Source organism: Mustelus asterias, unplaced genomic scaffold (assembly GCF_964213995.1).
Source record: "Mustelus asterias unplaced genomic scaffold, sMusAst1.hap1.1 HAP1_SCAFFOLD_129, whole genome shotgun sequence".
NCBI lineage: Eukaryota > Metazoa > Chordata > Chondrichthyes > Carcharhiniformes > Triakidae > Mustelus > Mustelus asterias.
The window spans coordinates 1,014,399-1,038,568 of NW_027590163.1; the positions used below are offsets into that span (position 1 = coordinate 1,014,399).

Here is a 24,170-nt window from a genome sequence, read left to right on the forward strand (position 1 = left end):
CCCACCAAACATTCCCAGCCCATAATGAGCTGGGTTCCGGGGGGTTAGTTACCAGGCAATGAAATTGTCATAAAGCAACATCATTTAATCAAGCTCATCCTCTCTTTGACCTTTTAAAGATGGAGAACTGGGACATCCTGTCTCCAAACACATCCCACCCTGTTCACACCGGGAATCCCAGGGTGGAGATCTGAGACCAGACAGGATAGATGCAGGAAAGATGTTCCTAATGGTGGGGCTGCCCAGAACCAGGGGGTCACAGTCTGACGATGCAGGGTAGACTGTTTTGGGGAGATAAGCAGAAATGTCTTCACCCAGAGAGTGGTCAGCCTATGGAATTCACCACCATAGGGAATAGTCGAGGCCAAAACATTGTATGTTTTCAAGAAACAGTTCGATATAGCGCATGAGGTGAAGGGGATCAAAGGATATGGGGAGAAGGCGGGATCAGGCTATTGAACTGGATGATCAGCCATCATCAAATGAATGGTGGAGCATGTTCGATGGGCCGAATGGCCTCCTCCTGCTCCTATTTTCTATGTTTCAAACATATTCCTCCATGTTCACACTGAGACTCTCGGGGTGGGAAGTGTGATGTGTTTGGGACAAATTGCTATTTGTAAAGTGAAGGTAGATCAGCAGCAGGAGTTAGTGAAGAGGGTGATGATGATAACCAGGCAGACTGACTCACCAGGAAAGCTTCTCCAGAGGAGATTCCATGGGATTCACCCAAAACACAATTATTGCCACCCCGACGCAATGGAAATGTTCAAGATGTTCAAGGGGTTCAATAATCAACCAGAGATTTGATGAGAAACCTCTTTACCCAGTGAGTATTTGCCATGAATGGATTAAGGCAGTGGGCTGTCGAGTCTCTTTCACGGTGATGTTCGCAGTCGGGTGTCCCTGGAATGGAACACATGGTGTCCATCAGCATGACTAAGATCCTCCATGACCAGTGGGCAATGTGGGGGCTGGAGTGCTTCATTTCTCCCCAGAACCACATCCTGTTTTGAAATTTGTAATTTTCCTTTGGGGGTTTTGTTTTTGGTGTTCACAGGAATCTGTCTGAGGCTCTGACATCCAGGAAGCTCACCTATTTTGGACATGTGTTGTAAATAGGGAGGGATGGCACAGTGGTTAGCACTGCTGCCTCACAGCGCCAGGGATCTGGGTTCAATTCCGGCTTCGGGTCACTGTCTGTGTGGAGTTTGCACTTTCTCCCTGTGTCTGTATGAGTTTCCTCCGGGTGCTCCGGTTTCCTCCCACAGTCCAAAGATGTGTGGGTGAGGTTGATTGGCCATGCTAAATTGACCCGAGTGTCAGGGGAATTAGCAGGTAAGTATGTGGGGTTACGGCAATAGGACCTGGGTGGGATTGTGGTCGGTACAGACTCAATGGGCTGAATGGCCTCCTTCTGTACTGTAGGGATTCTATGATTCTCTATGAGTATTTGGAAAAAGAGGGACTGCAAGGCAAAACACCTGGAAAATGTGTGCAAGGAAGGCCCAAGATGGCACGGGTGGATAATATCAGAATGTGGACTGGTCTCTCGATGGGACAGGCAGTGAGAGCAGCTGAGAAATCAGTGGAGAAAAATTGTTCAGAGTGCGGCCAATCCTCAGAACGAGGACGGATGAACGACAAGACGCCTGTAGTGGGAGGAAAAAGACTATTTACTATCCAGGATAAAATTAATACACCACATCTGCTTCTGTGGATCATTTCAGTGGAAATGTGCTCCCAGGCTCAAAGAACATCATCAGCCCACTGGAAGACATGAGACTGGCCAGTCCTGCTGAGCAAAACCCTCCGACCCTCTCACTTCACCAACTGTCAGAATGAACATGGTTCAGTCCTGGATGTGATTAACAGCAGCAATAACAGCAGAATCCAACCCCTGTCATCACTTGTGAATCCGTTGGTGTCTCAGCAGGTGAGATGAATCACTGAATCCCTTCCCACACACGGAGCAGGTGAATGGTTTCTGCCCAGAGTGAACTCGCTGGTGTTTCAGCAGGTTCGAAGATTGAGTGAATCCCTTCCCACAGTCACGGCAGGTGAACGGCCTCTCCCCAGAGTGAACTCGCTGGTGTGTCAGCAGGGTGGATGAGTGAGTAAATCTCTTCTCACACTCTGAGCAGGTGAACGGCCTCTCTCCCGTGTGAACTCTCTGGTGTCTCAGTAGGTGAGATGAATCACGGAATCCCTTCCCGCACTCAAAGCAAGTGAACGGCTTCAGCCCAGAGTGAACCCGCTGGTGTTTCTGCAGATTTGAAGACTGAGCGAATCCCTTCCCACACTGGGAGCATCTGAATGGTCTCTCTCCGCTGTGAACTCGCTGGTGTGTCAGCAGGGTGGATAAATCACTGAATCCCTTCTCACACTCTGAGCAGGTGAACGGCCGCTCCCCAGTGTGAACTCGCCAGTGTGTCAGCAGGGTGGAGGAGTCTTTAAATCCCTTCCCACAGTCAGAGCAAATGAACGGCCTCTCCCCAGTGTGAACTCGCTGGTGCCTCAGCAGAAGGGATGGATTAGTGAATCCCTTCCCACATTGAGAGCAGGTGAATGGCCTCTCTCGACTGTGAACCTGTTGGTGTGTCAGCAGTGTGGACGACTGAGCAAATCCCTTCCCACACTTGGAGCAGATGAATGGTCTCTCCCCAGTGTGACTGCGTCGATGAGTTTCCAGCTCAGACGGGGACCTGAATCCCTTCTCACAGTCCCCACATTTCCACGGTTTCTCCATGGTGCGGGTGTCCTTGTGACTCTCCCGGTTAAACAATCAGTTAAATCTCACATGGAACACGGGTACAGTCTCTTCCCGTTGTGAATGGCGATGTTTTTTCAGGCTGTGTAACTGGTTAAAGCTCTTTCCACACTCAGTGCAGTGGAACACTCTCAATCAGGTGTGTGTGTGTGTCTCGGTGCTTTTCCAGTCACACTGATGTTAGAATGGCCGATGGTTTCACATCCCAGTGAATTGAGTGGCTCAGATCTTGACGTGATGTTTGTTTTGAGATTTCTGTCTCAAAATTCTCCCCTTCTAATATCCTGTAAAAGGAGTTCACAAAAGTCACCACTATTAGTGTCGGATAAAAATTCAGAACAGACAGTTTTAGTTTCTCTGGAACAATCTACCTCTCATTCCCCCAAAGCTGTAAATCTGTCTATTTTTCCTCCATTCTCAGTCTGCTGTCCCTCCGACATTCCTGAAGATGCTAATTCATGTTGATTGACAGATCAATACATAATGCTTCCTGTCCTCAACACAGAGACCATAACATCATGGAAAGTAGGAGGAATAGACCATTCGGCCCATTGAGCCTGCTGTTCCATTCAATAAGATGATGGTTGATCCGATTGTGCCCTTAACTCCACGTTCCCGCCTGTCGGCCATAACTCTTGTGGATAACAATCTGCCTAACTCAGCCTGATGCAGCCTCCACTGCTCCCTGGGGAAAATAATTCCAAAGACCCCCTGAGGGAAGAAATTTCTCCTCATCTCCATTCGAAATGAGAAACCCTTCATATTTGGCATTCTGCGCATGTGGGGAAATAACCTCTCTTCATCTGTCAAGCTACCTTGGGCAGCACGGTGGCACAGTGGTTAGCACTGCTGCCTCACAGCGCCAGGGACCCGGGTTCAATTCCCGGCTTGGGTCACTGTCTGTGCAGAGTCTGCACATTCTCCCCGTGTCTGTGTGAGTTTCTTCCAGATGCTCCGGTTTCCTCCCACAGTCCAAAAGACGTGCTGGTTAGGTGCACTGGCCAAACTAAATTCTCCCTCAGTGTACCCAAACAGGCACTGGAGTGTGGCGACTAGGGGATTTTCACAGTCACTTCTTTGCAGTGTTAACGTAAGCCTACTTGTGGCACTAATAAATAAAATTTAAACTTAAAAAGATTACCCCTCATTCTTCTAAACTCCAATGAGTACAGGCTCAACCGTTCCCAATAACACAACACCTTCCCAGGTATTAGACTGGTGATCCAGTATAACATGGGAAAATGTGAACTTGTCCACTCAGACAGAAAGAACAGAAAAAGCAGCAACTTATTTAAATGAATTGCAGAACAAAGAACAATACAGCACAGGAACAGGCCCTTCGGCCCTCCAAGCCTGCACCGATCATGTGTTCCTAACTAGACCATCCGTTTGTATCCCTCTATTCCCAGTCTGTTCATGTGGCTATCTAGATAAGTCTTAAATGATCCTAGCGTGTCTGCCTCAACCACCTTGCTTGGTAGTGCATTCCAGGCTCCCACCACCCTCTGTGTAAAAAACTTTCCCATACTTATCTGTATTGAACCTTGCCCCCCTTACCTTGAACTTGTGACCCCTTGTGTTTGTCATTTCTGACCTGGGAAAAAGCTTCCAACTGTTCACCCTATCTATGCCCTTCATAATTTTATAAACTTCTATTAGGCCGCCCCTCAACCTCCGTCTTTCCAGGGAGAACAACCCTAGTTTACTCAATCTCTCCTCATAGCTAATACCCTCCATACCAGGCAACATCCTGGTAAACCTTTTCTGCACTCTCTCCAAAGCCTCCACGTCCTTCTGGTAGTGTGGCGACCAGATCTGGACGCAGTATTCCAAATGTGGCCTAACCAACGTTCTATATAACTGCAACATCATATGCTAACTTTTATACTCTATGCCCTGTCCAATAAAGGCAAGCATGCCACATGCCTTCTTCACCACCTTTTCCACCTGTGCTGCCACCTCTAAGGATCTGTGGACTTGCACACCCAGATCCCTCTGTGTGTCTGTACTCCTGATGGTTCTACCATTTATTGTATAGCTCCCCCCTGCATTAGATCTACCAAAATGCATCACTTCACATTTATCTGGATTAAATTCCATCTGCCATTTCTCCGCCCAATTTTCCAGCCTATCTATATCCGGCTGTATTCTCTGACAATGTTCATCACTATCCGCAACTCCAGCAATCTTTGTGTCATCCGCAAACTTACTAATCAGACCAGCTACATCTTCTTCCAAATCATTTATATATATCACAAACAGAACTCTGAGGTACAGAGCAATCTGGGTGCCTTGGCAGGTGAATCACAAGTTGGTTTCCAGGTGCAGGGTTAATACTCAGGTCCATGAACTCCACCACCGTGCACCCCACAAACTTTGTCACCCTCATCAGCGATACTATCCTCCTCCCTGACCACAGTCTGAACCAGACCAATTGCAATCTTCCTTTCCTATTTGACCTTGAGCTGAGCTATTGGCGACATATCCTCACCGTCTCTAATATTACTGTTTCCACCTCTAAGACAATTAGATCCATCCTGCCTCAGTTCATTTGCTGCTGAACTTCTCATCTTGCCTTTGTTACTTTCAGATTTGACTTTTCCAACGCTCTTCTGACTGATCCCCATCTTCCATTCTCCATAAACTTACCCTCCTCCAGAACTCTCTGGATGGTTGGCAGTTTAGTGGGAAAGAGTGAATAGAACGGAAGGTGGGTTTCATGGACAAGATTAGCTCTTGAAGGGACAAGGGGAGATGGAGAGAAACTAAAGAAAGAAGTCAGTTTAAGGCCTGGGCTGGGCAGATCTTCAGAACAATTTTGAACTTCCGGGGTAGTGGAAGGGAGGAAAGCAGCAGAGGCAGCTGATCAGATTGTTAGTGACAATGGGGCAGCACAGAGGCAGAGTGGTAGCATTGCTGCCTCACAGCGCCAGAGACCCAGTTTCACTTCCAGACCAGGTGGGCAGTTTGCACGTTCTCCTTAAGTCTGTGTGGGTTTCCTCCGGGTGCTCTGCTTTCCTCCCACAGTCCAAAGATGTGCAGGTTAGGTGGCTTGGCCACGCTAAATTGCCCCTTAGTGTCTAAAGATATGTGGGTTGGGTGTATTGGCCATGATGGATGCATGGGGATAGGGCCGAGGTAATATGCTCTGTTGGAGAGTTGGTGCAGACTCAATGGGCCGAATGGCCTCCTTCCACATTGCAGGGATTCTATGATTCCATGAGCTCCTCACACTCGTTGCTTTGGCAAGAATGGAGGAGACTGGGGATACCGAGGATGTTTTAAAAAGAGCTAACTTTTAAAATTTTAAAATTATTAACCACACTGGCTGTTCCAACACAAAGCTGATTTATTTGACTTTTATCCAGAATATTAACACATATGATAGGGATTGAGTTTATCAACATCAGCAGAAACAGAGAACAAAGGTATTTTTTAAGACAAATGATAGAAAAATATCAGGAAGGTCAATGCATTAAGAAGATTGGATTAAGTAAAAGCAAATTACTGTGGATGCTTGAAATCTGAAATAAAACAGAAAATTTGGGAAAAACTCAGCAGGTTTGGCAGCATCTGTGGAAAGAGAAACAGAGTTAACATTTCAAGTCTGTACAGATCAGGTAAGAATGGCAGATTTCCCTCCCTCAAGGACACTAATGAACCAAAGATCCAATTTCTGGACTGTCCAGTTGAGATTAGGGAAGGGGATCAGAGTGAAGGTGTAAAGATTATGGGTGAAGACTTGAAGAATATGAGTAGCTTCAAGTTCCTGGGGTCAGTGATGGGAGGAGATGGAAATTTGGAAATGAAGAAACAGATTAGCTCTGGCTGGAGTGATTGGAAGATGTGCAGTGGAATATTCTGTGATAGAAAATGATCACTGAACTTGAAAAGAAAGAATCTACAATCACAGAAAGTAGTTGAGGCCAAAACATTGTGTGATTTCAAGAAGAAATGAGATATAGCTCTTGGGACTAAAGGGATCAGGATATTGAATTCGATGATCAGCCATGATCATAATGAATGGCGCAGCAGGATCAAAGGGCCGAATAGCCTACTCCTGCTTCTAGTTTTTATCTTTCTATGTGGTGGAGAAGAGATTGAAATGGTCTGGACACCTGTTATGGAGAGTGAGGGAGGAAATGTGGTGAGGGGAGTGATGGACATGGGACTGTCAGGAAGAAGGAGAGGAGGAATGTCTAAGACCAGATGGAAAGATGTGGTGGACAGAGACAGAAATACGATGGGATTGGGAGAGGAATGGTGACTGACAGGAGGAGATGGTGAAGCAGCTTTGTGGTGATTCCAAGTACAATGGGAAGAGGAGGAAGAAAAACACCCAGATCCCAGTGAACATGGATGTGGTTAACAGCAAAACCAAACCGTGGTAGTTACTCGTGAACTGGCTGGTGTCTCAGCAGATTGGATAACTCAATGAATCCTTTCCCCACACTAGGAACAGGTGAATGGCCTCTCCCCAGTGTGAATTCGCTGGTGCCTCTGCAGGTTGGCTGACTGAGTGAATCCCTTCCCACATTTAGGGCAGGTGAATGGCCTTTCTCCAGTGTGTGCGCGCTGGTGTTTCAGCAGGGTGGATAAATCAGTGAATTCCTTCCCGCACTCGGAGCAGGTGAACGGTCTCTCCCCGGTGTGAACTCGCTGGTGAACAGTCAGGTTTGTTGATCTCCTGAACCCAGTCCCGCAGTCAGTGCACTTGAACGGTCTCTCGTCCGTGTGAACGCGTTGTTGGGACATCAGTTGGCTGGAACTTTTATAGCACTTCCCACAGTCTGGACATTTAAAAAGGTCTCTCGTCAGTGTGAACACGCTGGTGTATCAGCAATCCCTTCCCACACTCGGAGCAGGTGAATGGCTTCTCCCCAGTGTGAGTCAGTTTGTGTAAATGCAGGCTGCCGGACTGAGTGAATCCCTTCCCACACTCGGAGCAGTTGAACGGTCTCTCCCCAGTGTGAACCTGCCGGTGAACCAAGGGGTTGGATAATTGAATGAATCCCTTCCCACACTCAGAGCACACAAATGGTCTCTCTCCAGAGTGAACTCACTGGTGCGTCTGTAGGTGGGATGACCGAGTGAAACCCTTCCCACACATGGAACAGGGGAATGGCTTCTCCCCAGTGTGAGTCAGTTTGTGTAAATGCAGGCTGCCGGACTGAGTGAATCCCTTCCCACACTCGGAGCAGTTGAACGGTCTCTCCCCAGTGTGAACCTGCCGGTGAACCAAGGGGTTGGATAATTGAATGAATCCCTTCCCACACTCAGAGCACACAAATGGTCTCTCTCCAGAGTGAACTCACTGGTGCGTCTGTAGGTGGGATGACCGAGTGAAACCCTTCCCACACATGGAACAGGTGAATGGCTTTTCCCCAGTGTGATCACGTTGGTGTGTCAGCAGGTGGGATGACTGAGTGAATCTCTTCCCACACTGAGAGCAGGGGAATGGCCTCTCCCCAGTGTGAACACGCCGGTGATTCAGCAAGGTTGCCGACCGAGTGAATCCCTTCCCACACTCGGGGCAGGTGAACGGTCTCTCCCCACTATGAAGTCGCTGGTGATTCTGCAGGGCAGATGAATGAGTGAATTCCTTCCCACAGTCCCCACATTTCCACACCTTCTCCCTGTTGTGACTGCGCTTGTGTCTCGACAGGCCAGCTGACTGGCTGAAGCCTCGCCCACACACAGAACACACGGACAGTTTCTCTCCACTGTCAACGGTGCTTTTTCCTTCCATGTTCAAAATCCGATGAAATTCAGGTTATGATAAATTAGGTGATCCCGTCAGATTTTGATGTGATGTTTGATTTCAGTTTCCTGACTGCAAATCCTCCCCTTCTAAAGCCCTGTGACATTGATTTAAAACAGAAAAAAGGACGTGAGAGAGAACCCACAAAAACACAAAGGCAGATTGTGAAATTGAGCTGAATGAATCTGGTAATTTGTGGGGCCGGCACTGGGAAAAAGTGGCCATGAAAACTGCTGGATTGTCACAAAAATCAGACAGGTTCAATAATATCCTTCAGGGAAGGGAACCTGCCGCCTGTTCTGTGCCTTCACAAGACTCTGGACACAATGGGTGAAGAGAGATAGAGAGTGATATATATACACATAATATATACATACACACGAGAGAGATTGCCCCAATACAAACTTCACTCCCTAACCGCACTATCGTTCCCCCAGCAACTATCTGAAGTGAAATTAATTTCACAACATCACTGCCATCCTTTACCCAAAACTGAGCTTCCGACCCTGTACCTCTAGACTTAACCACCCCATCTCTGAAATCTCCTCCATCACACAACCCCGTGAGATATCTGTACTGATCTAATTGTGGCACCATGAGTGTTCCATATTTCAATCACACCAACACTGTGAAAAAGTGTGTGTAACTGGAAAACACAGATCAACATCCACAACCAACACCCGCCCCGATACAAGTTATTCTTAATTGGTCAATCGCTGCTTCAAGGCTCGGTTCTGGGACAAACGCCTGCAACAAAATAATAGCAAAATACTGTGGTTGCTAAAAATCTGAAATAAAAAGAGCAAATACTGAAAATACTTAACTTGTTAGCTAGTAACTGTGGCAAGAGAACAGAGTTAAAATATCTGAGTGTGCAGAATCAATATGGATATACAATCAGGATCAAGCGTAGGCCATTCAGCCCCTCAAGCCTGCTCCACCATTTAATAAGATCATGGCTAATCTGATAGTAACTTCAAATCTTAAATTCCAGGGAATTATGGTGCAGATTTGATGTTTAATATCAGCCAATGAGCAAAAGAGAAATGATCTCTAGTGCAGGAAAAAGAATTCCTGACCATTGGAAGATAAAGATGGTAACAGAAGCACATAGCTGAGGGATGGGAAAAGGTGAAAGCTTCATTTAGACACAGTTGCAAGAAAATAACAGTAAAATACCAAACACGGTTAAAATAAATCTACTACTAGAAAAATAGAGAGTTAAACAATGACAGAGGTAATCAGAGAGGGCAGAGGTGAAACAGAGCAATGGATGGATATGGATTCAGATCCAAAGGAAAGGAGTCAGACCAGCCTGAGAGGTAGAACAGAGCACAAATAACAGAGCATAGCACTAAAAGCACTGGATTGTAGATGAATGCTCAATAATACTCACTTCTGGAACTATTTGAAAACCTCCTGCTGCAGCTGGAAAGATATCAGAAGCATTGGAATCAGAGAAATCACAGACTTCAAATCTTCCAACTCCCTGTAAAAGGAGATTACAAGAGTCATGTGTCAACTGTGGTTAGAAAATAAGAGATAAACATTTTTCTTGGTTTGCGATTGCTCCCCTTTTAACCCCCTGTAAAAGGGTGCAGGATTATGTAAAATGGGATATGCTTACATTGGAAGTAATTCAGACAAGGTTCACTGAGCTGATTCCAGGCACAAAGTGTTTTTTTTAAATGAGGAAACATTGGGTAGGGTGTATATATACTCATTAGATTTTAGATAAATGTTGTAACTGAAGCATATAAGATTCTGTGGGTGCTTGACAGGATAAGCGCTGAAAGGATGTTTCCCCTCAGAGGGAAATGTGGAACTGCAGAGACAGTTTAAAAGGAAGGGTTGAAGACAGAGATGAGGAGAAATCGATTCGCTCAGAGGTCCAGTAGCCTGTGCAATTCTCTCCTTCAGTGAGCAATGGAAGCTGGCTCATTGGGTATATGATGTGGAGATGCCAGCGTTGGACTGGGGTAAACACAGTAAGAAGTTTAACAACACCAGGTTAAAGTCCAACAGGTTTATTTGGTAGCAACGTTGTCTACCTGATACGCTGCAAGAAAGGATGTCCCGAGGCATGGTACATTGGGGAAACTATGCAGACGCTGCGACAACGGATGAATGAACACCGCTCGACAATCACCAGGCAAGACTGTTCTCTTCCTGTTGGGGAGCACTTCAGCGGTCACGGGCATTCGGCCTCTGATATTCGGGTAAGCGTTCTCCAAGGCGGCCTTCGCGACACACGACAGCGCAGAGTCGCTGAGCAGAAACTGATAGCCAAGTTCCGCACACACAAGGACGGCCTCAACCGGGATATTGGGTTTATGTCACACTATTTGTAACTCCCACAGTTGCGTGGACCTGCAGAGTTTCACTGGCTGTCTTGTCTGGAGACAATACACATCTTTTTAGCCTGTCTTGATGCTCTCTCCACTCCCATTGTTTTGTTTCTTAAAGACTGGATTAGTTGTAAGTATTCGCATTCCAACCATTATTCATGTAAATTGAGTCTGTGTCTTTATAAGTTCTGTTTGTGAACAGAATTCCCACTCACCTGAAGAAGGGGCTCAGAGCCTCGAAAGCTTGTGTGGCTTTTGCTACCAAATAAACCTGTTGGACTTTAACCTGGTGTTGTTAAACTTCTTACTGTCATTGGGTAGACACAGTAAGCGTTTTAACAACACCAGGTTACGCTGTGTTTACCCCAGTATGCACCATTTTTACCGACAAGGGAGTGGTGGGTTGGGGAGGTTGGGGCTGGAGGAACATTGAGTGAAGGCAATGATCAGATGAAGCACTGAATGGCAGAGCAGCCTCGATGGGTGGAATGGCCTGACACATGCGCACTGATTCACATTCCCACCTACAGAATGGCGGCAGTCGGCCCAGGCCCAACACTACCAGCTGCGGCTCCATTTGGTACAAAGGGGGGGACCGGGATGTTCTTTCCCGGGATTTGAACAACATGTTTCCGAAGCCTCTCCAACCACCACATTCACCGCGCGCCGCTCTCCACCTCCTATTGACCCGGGATCCGTCTGTCGCCATTACCCGCACTGCGCATGCCCGAGACTTTGCCCCTCATTCACTCTGATTGGTTGGAGGACCAGCCGCTCCCGCACGGTCCCCCAGCCCCGCCCCTCATTCACTCTGATTGGTTGGAGGACCAGCCGGTCCCGCTCGGTCCTCCAGCCCCGCCCCTCATTCAGTCTGATTGGTTGGAGGACCCGCCGCTCCCGCTCGGTCCTCCAGGTCCGCCCCTCATTCACTCTGATTGGTCCGGAGCTGCCTTCAATCTGTTCCCGGGCCCAGCGAGCTGGAGCATGCGCAGTGTCGATTCTGGATGGGGTCAGTTTGGTTGGAAACTGGCAACGGGTCAGATTCAGAAACGAGGTGAGCGGAATACACTGGAGCCGGCGGGTAGTGTGGGAGGCTAAATAAATAGAAGGTGTAGGCCCAGAACCGCCAACGAAAATCCATCGGCCTTCCATTTGCCACACGGGAGCCGTCGTTTTTTTTGTTCCGCTGTTGAAGGCTCGGGTTAGCGCCGCCATCTTTATAGGGGGCAACATTCTGCAATGCGCATGCGCCATCTTGTTCATGGGCCATGTACTGCAGTGCGCAGGCGCGGCCATTGTGGCTGACCTCTGGGGAGGATTCATAGAATCATAGAAACCCTACAGTACAGAAAGAGGCCATTCGGCCCATCGAGTCTGCACCAACCACAATCCCACCCAGGCCCCACCCCCATATCCCTACATATTTTACCCGCTAATCCCTTTAATCTACGCATCCCAGGACACTAAGGGGCAATTTTTTTTTTTTAGCATGGCCAATCAACCTAACCCGCACATCTTTGGACTGTGGGAGGAAACCGGAGCACCTGGAGGAAACCCACGCAGACACGAGGAGAATGTACAAACTCTACACAGACAGTGACCCGAGCCGGGAATCGAACCCAGGTCCCTGGAGCTGTGAAGCAGCAGTGCTAACCACTGTGCTACCGTGCCGCCCTCTGACCTGCTCTTGTCGTAAGAAGTCTCACAACACCAGGTTAAAGTCCAACAGGTTTATTTGGTAGCAAAAGCCACTCGCTTTCGGAGCTCTGCTCCTTCATCAGGTGAGTGCGAGTTCTGTTCACAAACTTTCGGAGTGATGAAAGCTCGTGATTCCAAATAAACCTGTTGGACTTTAACCTGATCTCTATTTGTGTGAGGTGTGACTGAACTAGTGCAGAGGTTTTGCCCTGATTCCCATTAACCTCAATTTAGATAGGATTCCTCGTGTTGACCTCTTTTATCCATGTTTAGATCAAGGCTGTAGTGAGTTTAGGAGCTGAGTGGCTCTGGTGGAACCCAAACTGAGCTTCAGGGAGCAAATTATTATTTTGTAAGTACCATTTGATTGCACTGTCTAGAATCCTTTCCATCACTTTGCTGATGATCAAAATCCTGTAACTCTCTTCCTAACAGCACTGTGTTGCTGCACCACATGGACTGCAGCAGTTCAAGAAGGCAGCTCACCACTCCTTTCTTGAGGGCAATTAGCAATAAATGTCGGCTTAATCAGCAACGCCCAGATCCCACAGAGGAACTTTTAAAAATTAGGAAAGGTAAAACAATGTTATGGTTTTGTGAGGGGAATTGAATACATAACAAAAAGAACTGATGTGGCTGCACTTGGCCAGGCTGGATTTGTCCTGCTTTCTGTGGACGGCCCAAACCTGGGCAATTTTTGACATTATTAGGTAGGTGTCAATACTCCAACAGCACATTAGGAAGTGAAACCTTGTCCATTTTGGAGTTGTCTGACATCACTCTGGGTCTTTGGATTACTCGTCCAGTGACAATATCACAATGCCACCATCTCCCCATAAGGTTATTGGTCTCTATGGGGAGGTAACAATAGAGATATCTCCAGTGTTGTTTTATAGTACACATTAGATATAATAATCATGTTTCAGTTATAGAATATATTTATTATTTCCATTCTTGTAATCTAGTACTGTAACTATGTTACATATTTCCAGTCTGTGACAGCACAGATCAGAAGGAATCTGGTTTAAAATTTGAGTCTCTGTCAACTCTCTGCATTCCAATCCACTCAGTCCCATTCCGTCCTCTTTATCCCCTTACTGTGCATGTCATTTTCCTTCGAGTGTCCACCCGATATCGTTTTGAAACTTTGTCTTCTCTTTAACCATCCTCCGAGACATTCCAGATTTTGACCACTCGCTGTCAAGATAAAATTCTTCCTCCCATTCCCCCTTCCCACCTCTCTCTAATTAAGAAATGCAGTATTTATACCACATGTTTTTAGTCCAGTTATATGACCACAGAAACTAGAAATGTCTGTGCTGAATGTTAATCCTGTACTGACAGAGACAACCTTTGTAAATTCCTTTTACAGAATATCAGAAGGTGAGGATTTGCAGACAGAATTCTCAAACCAAATGTCAGGTGAAGAATGGCCAGAATTGCTCGATCGTCAGGACCTGAATATCATTGGCCTTTGAATCGAGAAGGAGAATGTTTCTCTGTTCTGTCTGCTACAGAAAATTTTAAATGTCAGTGTGACTTGAAAAGCACGAAACACACATGCAAATGAGAGCGTTCCAGTGCACTGACTGAGGAAAGAGCTTTGACCAGTTAGATAATCTAAAGAAACATTACAGGAGAGAAAGACCATATCTGTGCTGAAGGTGTGGACACCTCAGCTGATCAACAAACCTGGAGGAACACAAGGACGCCTGCACCATGGAGAAACCGTGGAAATGCGGGGACTGTGGGAAAGGATTCAGATCCCCATCCGAGCGGAAATTCATCGACGCAGTCACACTGGGGAGAGACCGTTCACCTGCTCCAAGTGTGGGAAGGGATTCACTAATTCATCTGATCTGCACACACACCAGCGAGTTCACACAGGAGAGAGGCCCTTCACCTGCACTGTGTGTGGGAAAGGATTCTCTCGCTCCTCCAACCTGTTAGAACACCAGAAAATTCACACTGGAAACAAGCCATTCACCTGTTCTGTTTGTGGAAAGGGATTCTCGTGGTCCTCCCACCTCCTGGTACACCAGCGAGTTCACACTGGGGAGAGGCCGTTCACCTGCTCTGTGTGTGGAAAGGGGTTCACTCGGTTATCCCACCTGCGTACACACCAGCGAATCCACACTGGGGAGAGGCCGTTCCCCTGCTCTGAATGTGGGAGGGGACTCACTCGGTTATCCATCCTGAAGACACATCAGCGAGTTCACAAGTGATTGCAGGGGGTGGGTTGTGCTGTTATTGCTGCTGTTAATCACAGTAAGAAGTCTCACAACACCAGGTTAAAGTTTGGACTTTAACCTGGTGTTGTGAGACTTCTCACTGTGCTTACCCCAGTCCAATGCCGGCATCTCCACATCATGTTAATCATAACCAGGACTGAACCATGTTCATTCTGACAGTTGGTGAAATGGGAGGGTTGGAGGGTTTCTTTCTGCTGGAGCCTCCCAACCTTCCTAAAGAGCAGTAACCTGAGCTGGGCTCAGTGTTCTGTTGTGGCCTCACCAGAGCTTTAGAAACTATCAGAATAACCTCCCTGCTTTTGTTACAATTCCTCAATTTCTGAAGCCCAAGATCCCAGATTTTCCAAACAGGAACATCAAACAGTTTTGCCAGAAAATAAAATGCATTTTAACAACATTCTTGAAATGGCAGAAGAAGATTTTGACCAGTGAAGGAACGAGTTGTTGACACAAACAGAAGCCATTTTGACCTTGCTCTCTCCAAAAGAGAATCCAGAATGTTTGAGTCTGGGAAATGAAATTAAAAATGAAGCTGCAGCTATAACTGAGCCAGAAGAAGACATTTCAATGTGGAATTGACTGGAATATTCTCTCTGGATTTAAACAATGGAGAAACTGCAAACGTGAAAGAAAATAAAGTTCAAAATGTGAACTCTGTACAGACTGTTTTCAAAATAGAACTTGAAAATTCACAAATGAACAGCAATGAAGACTCTCCTTTTGCAGGAGGAACTTTGGACTATAATTATTGTAAGAAGAAAAGTTTCAGAAAAGACTGCAAGCAGTAATTTCCATCTTCAGTGGGCTGAATTCCTGGACATGGAACCCAGCAGTGTGCTGTTACCAAGCTGGACTTGTGAATGTGAAGTGGACAGTGTGCTGAGTATAAAGAAACTCTTGGGGTGAGGTAAAAAAATGGAACTAGATTTATATCATAAATCTTTATCGACTGTACTATTCAATTTGTAGTGTTGTCTTTTTAAATTTTATTTAAACATACAGTAAAGTTTGTTTTTGTTTAACAATGTGGAATCTTGTGATGTAATTCTTTCAGTTAATCACTGGGTGTTCGAATTTCTCTGCAAACGTTAACAGTCCTGACCGGGATCGCAAAAATTCACACAGTGTTTCAAAACAAATCAAAGAAAAAGATGTTTATTCTCCTTCAGTACAAACGTTACACATGAAGAAACCCTCTTCTGGTATCTCCAATAATTTGTTGCTTCGAGCAATTCTTTTCATGGAACAATCAGATAATTGATGACTGAAAATGGAACTAATTGTATCCCTTTAAAGCAGGAGGGCGATCGCCCGGCACAGAGGGGAATTAGGGATTTCTCCCATAGACCAATTGACAGGGATTCTACCCTCCAACCACCTGAAGTGAATTCTTTACATGAATCATCCGTGCCAGTGCAGTTATCAACTTGCAGTTTGGCTGATCAGAAAATGCTTTGTTGCTGATTTTCCTTGTGTTAGGAAGTGACAGTGCCAAGGCCAGATCTTGTTTCCTCCTTGATCGGGATGTAACCCGTGTCCACGTCGCCACTTCATTCTTCCACTGGTTGTATGGTTCAGACTCCGAGAGCATCAGCAGGTAATCAGACCCTGACAATTCCCACTGCCTTTCAGTCATTTCTCACAAAAGCTGCTGGGATTGGAAGCTTCTGTCTGAAATATACTTTCTTTTAGTTTCCAACCTTCACCATTAGACAAGCATTTTCTGTTACCATGTTATAATCCTGACAGCCTTGGGGTGGAGTCAATCTTTATTTGGTCTAGATTTGTTCACAGAATCAAACATTACAAGTTCAACTCTGACTCCAAGCTATATTAGTGAGTCCCACTTTTTACCTGCTCATTATAACTATCTAATCAGTGCCCTCCATCTGAATAAACTTAACCTCTATTGATATAATTAACAGCCACAGTCAGAGCATCCAAAAGGTCACTAATCGGTGTGCCTGCCATGGTGCCTCAGCAGCTTGGGTGAACGAGCGAATCCTTTCCCACACACTGAGCAGGTGAATGGTCTCAGTTTGGAAACGAAGGGAAAATAAAATTTCAGGCAGAAGCTTCCAATCTGGTAGGTTTTATGAGAAATCGCTGAAAGTGAGTGGGAATTATCAGGGTCTCTCCCCAGTGTGAATTCCCTGATGTTTCAGTCGGTCAGATGATGTTCTAAACCTCTTTGCACAGTGAGAGTGCCTGAACGGGGTCTCCTCAGTGTGAATGCGCTGGTCGACCCTCAGGTAGGCTAAGGTTTTAAAGCAGCTCCCACAGTCAGAGCATTGAACAGGTTTCTTATTGGGGGAGGAGCCTCAGTATTCCAACAGACTGGATGATTGACTGAGTCACTTCCCACACACACATCAGATGAATGGCCTTTCCCCAGTGTGTAATCGTTTGGGTCTCAGCAGACTCGATAATTGAGTGAATCCCTTCCCACACTCGGAGCAGATGAATGGCCTCGGCCCAGTATGAATGCGTTGGTTTGTCAGTGGGAGGGATGAGTGAGTGAATCCCTTCCCACGCTCTGAGCAGGGGAACAGTCCCTCACCCGTGTGAAATCGCTGGTGGTTCTGCAGTGTAGATGACTGAGTGAATCCATTTCCACACACACAACAGGTGAATGGTCTCTCCCCATTGTGAACCCGCTGGTGTGTCAGCAGGGCAGACGAATCGCTGAATTTCTTCCCACACTCAGAGCAGGTGAATGGCCTCTCCCTGATGTGAAGTCGCTGGTGATTTCTCAGGGTGGATGAATCACGAAATCCCCTTCCAAACTCAGAGCAGGTGAACGGTGTCTCCACAGTGAGGCTGCATCGAAGGGTTTCCAGCTTCTAGGGACAATTGAATCCCTTCCCACAGTCCCTACATTTCCATGGTCTGAGTGTCTTTGTACACCTCCAGGTTCAGATGAAGGTTTGACCCCACAGTTAACACATACATGGTCTCTCTCCTCACTGTGAATCCTTCAATCTTTTCCAGGCTGCGTAACTGGTTAAAGCTCTTTCCACAGTCAGTTCACTGGAATACTCTCACTCGAGTGTATGTGTCTCAGTGATTTTCCAGTCACACTGATGTTTAAACAGTTTGAAGGGACAGACAAACATTTTCCATTCTAGTTTCAAATGCCGATGGTATTCAGATCCTGAATAATTGGGTGACTGTCAGATCCTAACGTCATATTTGTTGAGATTTGTGATTGTAAATTCTCCCCTTCTAATAGCCTGTGAAAGAAATTCACAAAAATCATTGCTGCCAGTCCAGGATAAAAACTCAGAACAGACAATTCTAGTTTCCGTGGAACATTCTTTCCTCTCATTCTTGAAAATTTGTAAATCTCCATCCCAAACACTCTCCCTCCATTCTCACTTTGCTGGACCTGAAATAGACATTGTCCTGAGGGTGCTGATTCATCCTAATCGACAGATCCGTGCTGACTGTTTCATGTACAGGACACATATTCCTGAAATCTTCACACAGGCTTGTGTCTAAGCAGATAAAAAAATTGCATATTTAGTGGACTAAAAATGTATGCAATATTCAGCACTCTATTACATGATTAGAGATACAGATGGGTGCGGAAGAACTTGACTTGGGGAGCAACCAATCATGTTCTGGAACTCACTGACGATGAGAGTGGTGGAAGTGGAGACGACCAGTGATTTCAAAATAAAATTGGTCGGGCACTTGAAGGAATGAAACGGACGGGGGAACCGGGATATCGAGGGAAAATGGCACTGAGTGGATTCCCCGACAGAGACTTGGCCGGGACTCAAGCTGCTGAATTGATTTATCTTGTGCTCTGCTGACTCTTTGACTGGAAAATATACAGTGTAGTTACAATACTATTCTGGAATTAAACAAAATCAACTGTAATACAAATCCATAAATAACATACCTAATATGCACCATATAGTAAGAAGTCTCACAACACCAGGTTAAAGTCCAACAGGTTTATTAGGAATCACAAGCTTTCACAGCGCTGCCCCTTCATCAGGTGAGAAGGAGCAGCGCGCTGAAAGCTCATGATTCCAAATAAACCTGTTGGATTTTAACCAGGTGTTGTGAGACTTCTTACTGTGCCCACCCCAGTCCAACACCGGCATCTCCACATCTTATGCACCATATAACAACACCAGACATATCAATGTTGTTATATGGTGCATAAGATGTGGAGATGCCGGTGTTGGACTGGGGTGGGCACACAGGAGATGATTGTGGGCACACAGGAATCCTGAGAGACAGGATTTATGATCATCTAGAGAAGTTTAGTATGATCAAAAGTAGTCAGCACGGCTTTGTCAGGGGCAGGTCGTGCCTTACGAGCCTGGTTGAGTTCTTTGAAAATGTGACCAAGCACATTGACGAAGGAAGAGCGGTGGATGTGGTCTATATGGACTTCAGCAAAGCGTTCGATAAGGTCCCCCATGCAAGACTTCTTGAGAAAGTGAGAGGGCATGGGATCCAAGGGGCTGTTGCCTTGTGGATCCAGAACTGGCTTGCCTGCAGAAGGCAGAGAGTGGCTGTGGAGGGGTCTTTCTCTGCATGGAGGTCAGTGACCAGTGGAGTGCCCCAGGGATCTGTTCTGGGACCCTTGCTGTTTGTCATTTTCATAAATGACCTGGATGAGGAAGTGGAGGGATGGGTTGGTAAGTTTGCTGACGACACCAAGGTAGGTGGTGTTGTGGATAGTTTGGAGGGATGTCAGAAGTTGCAGCGAGACATAGATAGAATGCAAGACTGGGCGGAGAAGTGGCAGATGGACTTCAACCCGGATAAGTGTGTAGTGATCCATTTTGGCAGATCCAATGGGATGGAGCAGCAGTATAAAATGAAGGGTACCATTCTTAGCAGTGTAGAGGATCAGAAGGACCTTGGGGTCCGGGTCCATAGGACTCTTAAATCGGCCTCGCAGGTGGAGGATGCGGTCAAGAAGGCGTATGGCGTACTAGCCTTCATTAATCGAGGGATTGAGTTTAGGAGTCGGGAGATAATGCTGCAGCTTTATAGGACCCTGGTTAGACCCCACTTGGAGTACTGCGCGCAGTTCTGGTCACCTCATTACAGGAAAGATGTTGAAGCCATTGAAAGGGTGCAGAGGAGATTTACAAGGATGTTGCCTGGATTGGGGGGCATGCCTTATGAGGATAGGTTGAGGGAGCTTGGTCTCTTCTCCCTGGAGAGACGAAGGATGAGAGGTGACCTGATAGAGGTTTACAAGATGTTGAGGGGTCTGGATAGGGTGGACTCTCAGAGGCTATTTCCAAGGGCTGAAATGGTTGCTACGAGAGGACACAGGTTTAAGGTGCTGGGGGGTAGGTACAGGGGGGATGTCAGGGGTAAGTTTTTCACTCAGAGGGTGGTGGGTGAGTGGAATCGGCTGACGTCGGTGGTGGTGGAGGCAAACTCGTTGGGGTCTTTTAAGAGACTTCTGGATGAGTACATGGGATTTAATGGGATTGAGGGCTATAGATAGGCCTAGAGGTGGGGATGTGATCGGCGCAACTTGTGGGCCGAAGGGCCTGTTTGTGCTGTGGCTTTCTATGTTCTATGTTCTATGTTCTATGTTACGATCCTCATGGTCACCTTATAATAAACACATTCCCACAAATCCCAATAGAATAAACTGAAAGACAATGTTTCATTTTAAAAATTAATCTAAAATTAACATCACTGAATCATGCATTAAGAAACAGTATTTGAATAGACAAGATAAATTACACTTTAAAAAGCTCAGACAATAAAAACAGGTTCCACAAAATCACATTTTCCCCCTCAGTATATTTAGCTCTAATTCCAGTTCCAGAGAATTTCTCTGTCTCTGTATTTCCCAGGGGGAGAAAGAAAGTGTTTTCCTCACAGATGTTGCCCAGAGGAAGAGGTTTGAGTCTGTGGTGAAGTTTGAGTCTGTGTGTGAAGTTTGAGTCTGTGGTGAAGTTTGAGTCTGTGTGTGAAGTTTGAGTCTGTGTGTGAAGTTTGAGTCTGTGTGTGAAGTTTGAGTCTGTGTGTGAAGTTTGAGTCTGTGTGTGAAGTTTGAGTCTGTGTGTGAAGTTTGAGTCTGTGTGTGAAGTTTGAGTCTGTGTGTGAAGTTTGAGTCTGTGGTGAAGTTTGAGTCTGTGTGTGAAGTTTGAGTCTGTGTGTGAAGTTTGAGTCTGTGGTGAAGTTTGAGTCTGTGTGTGAAGTTTGAGTCTATGTGTGAAGTTTGAGTCTGTGGTGAAGTTTGAGTCTGTGTGTGAAGTTTGAGTCTGTGGTGAAGCTACAAACAGAAGCTGTTCTGTTTCAAACCAAACTGCGGGACTTGGAAGAATTTGATGGGAAGAGATTTTGCAAAGTCCCCTCCCCCACTCCCTCAGCTGGCAGCCCAGCACGCAGGCGCAGAGAGCGCTGCTGAACCGAGCTGTCCGGAGCAGGCGCAGAGAGCGCTGCTGCGCCGACCTGTCCGGAGCAGGCGCAGAGAGCGCTGCTGGGCCGAGCTGTCCGGAGCAGGCGCAGAGAGCGCTGCTGAGACCAGCTGTCCGGAGCAGGCGCAGTGCGGCTGCCGCCAGCGGTCGTTCTCGATCTCTTTTTGGAGCAGCAGCCGCAGAGAGAGAGGGGGGAGGGGGAGATCACCGAGCGGCTTCTCGCTCTGGCCGGAGCCGCCAGCCGGTTGCCTGGAAACCGTGGCTGGAGGAGATGCAGGGGGAGGGGGAACAATGGGCGGGGGCGGGGCTCCCGGGTCCGCGAGCCGGGCCTGCGCCATGGAACCCCGACGCGGCCCTGCGGAGCCGAGTAATTCCTATTGGCTGATTCAGGCAGCGCTTTATTGTGACGTCTCAATGCGGAAGTTGGCCACTGAGCTTCAGATTAAAGCTTCCACTTGGATTTGAAAAGACTTCGGCCATCAGTGAGTGGAAAAGCAGCAACACACTGCCACACCCCAGTGAGTGTGTTCCAGTGCACTGACTAAAGAGCTTTAACCAGTTACACAGCCTGAATAAATATCACACCATTCACAGCGGGGAGAGACTGTACCCGTGTTCTGTGTGTGGATAAGGCTTCAACTGATTGGTCACCCAAGGGAGAGGCAAGGACACCTGCACCATGGAGAAACCATGGAAATGTGCGGACTGTGGGAAGGGATACAGAGCCCCCTCTCTGCTGGATGCTCATCGGCGTAGCCACACTGGGGAGAGGCCATTCATCTGCTCTCAGTGTGGGGAGGGATTCGCTCTGTTGCCCAGTCTGCAGTCACACCAGCGAGTTCACACTGGAGAGAGACCATTCACCTGCTCTCAGTGTGGAAAGGGATTCACTGTGTTATCCACTTTGCAGAGACACCAGCGAATTCACACTGGGGAGAGGCCGTTCACCTGCTCTCGGTGTAGGAAGGGATTCAACCAGTTATCCAATCTATGGACACACATGCGAATTCATACTGGGGAGAGGCCATTCATCTGCTCTCGTTGTGGGAAGAGATTCACTCAGTCATCCGACCTGCGGACACATCAGCACATTCACACCGGGGAGAGGCCATTCACCTGCTCTCAGTGTGGGAAGAGATTCACTCGGTCATCCGACCTGCGGACACACCAGCACGTTCACACCGGGGAGAGGCCATTCACCTGCTCTCAGTGTGGGAAGAGATTCACTCGGTCATCCGAGCTGCGGGCACACCAGCGAGTTCACACTGGGGAGAGGATGTTCACCTGCTCTCAGTGTGGGAAGAGATTCATTTGGTCATCCGACCTGCGGAGACACCAGCGAGTTCACACTGGGGAGAGGCCATTCACCTGCTCTCAGTGTGGGAAGGGTTTCAGTCAGTTATCCACCCAGCAGAAACACCAGCAAATTCACACTGGAGAGAGGCTGTTCACCTGCTCTCAGTGTGGGAAGAGATTCACTCAGTCATCCCACCTGCGGAGACACCAGCAAGTTCACACTGGGGAGAGGCCATTTACTTGCTCTCAGTGTAGGAAGGGTTTCAGTCAGTTATCCAACCTGCAGAGACACCAGCGAATTCACATGGGGAGAGACCATTCACCTGCTCTCAGTGTGGGACGGAATTCACTCAGTTGTCCCACCTGTTGAGAGACATCAGTGAAGTTACACTGGGGAGAAACTGTCCACCTGCTCAGTGTATAAAAAGGGTTCAGAATTTCATCACAGCTGCTGAGGCACCAACAAGTGCACAGGGGTTGGATTCTGCTGTTATTGTTTCTGCTCTCAGTTACATCCAGGACTGCATTTTGTTCATTCTCACAGTTAGTCAATGGGGAGGGTCGGAGGGTTTCTTTCTGCTGGACTGGCCGGTCTCACAACTTTGCCTCCAGTGAGCTGATGTTCTTTGAGTCTTGTTGCGAATACCCTGTTTTAAATTTCACAAGGATCACAGAGTGACAGGGTGTTAGGAAGTTCAGAGATATTTAGTCAGCATTTCTGTTTGAAACTCCCCCAGATGCCCATCCAATTTCCTTTCTAATTGTTTATTGTCTCCATTTCCTCCATCCTCCTCGGCAGCGAGTTCCAGGTCATTACCATTCGCTGCATCAAAATATTCTTCCTCACATCCCTCCCTACATCTCTGACCTGAAACTTTAAATCTGTGTCCCCCTCGTCCATGTCCCATCAGCTAATGGGAACAGCTTTTCTTTGTCCACCTTATCTGCACCTGTCAGAATCTTGTCCACCTCTATCAAATCTCCCCTCCCAGCCTGACATTAACAATAAAGAACAAACTAACAGAATATGTTAAGACCTGAAACCAAATGGGAATGTTTAATTCCTGTTTTAAAGATATTGTGAATATCTTGTCCTGGACAATAAAGGAATTGGAATAACTCACCTTGGGTGTGGTTGAATGGAATATGTCAATCTGGTATCCACCTACAGTCCAGTGAAAGTCTGGAATGTGTAGCTGGAAATCCCTCCCTAACAGCACTGTGGGTGTACGTACACCTCAGGCATTGTAACAGTTCAGGAAGGCAGTTGTGGGGTTGACCACGGCCGAGGCAGCTACATACAGCCACATATTCTGTTATAATTGAAGGACTGCAGATTGAATGTGAGGCATTATGGGACTGGACTATCTTGACCACATTCCTGTGACTGCTCAGTTTCTGCAATCACAGACCATTAAAGCTGCTGAGCACAGCCCCAACAGAGGACCTGGTGTGAATATTTACTCAGAATGAGTTAGAATGAATCTTATTCCAGGACCGGCTGATTTTGAGCGGCTGAGATACCCGAATCTGTGAAGAGGACGTCTGACCAATCAACAAACAGTGGGAGATAGTTGGTTAAGAAGTTAAAAAGCGTTCTCAGGCATTGTTTAAATTATTTTATCCCAAATTTGT

At 46.9% G+C, this 24,170-nt stretch overlaps 1 protein-coding gene and 1 pseudogene across 1 annotated transcript in view; both read right to left on the reverse strand.

Moving 5' to 3' along the window:
• The window catches only part of LOC144484830 (uncharacterized), a 124,936-nt gene extending 122,187 nt beyond the window's left edge, over positions 1-2,749 (reverse strand). Inside the window, exon 1 of the mRNA XM_078203192.1 lies at positions 1,951-2,749. Within this exon, the coding sequence (XP_078059318.1) occupies positions 1,951-2,749 (799 nt within the window). The remainder of the gene's footprint in view (positions 1-1,950) is intronic.
• A 4,473-nt stretch (positions 2,750-7,222) lies between these two features.
• On the reverse strand, positions 7,223-12,094 carry LOC144484831 (uncharacterized; annotated as a pseudogene).
• Between the last annotated feature and the right edge of the window lie 12,076 nt (positions 12,095-24,170).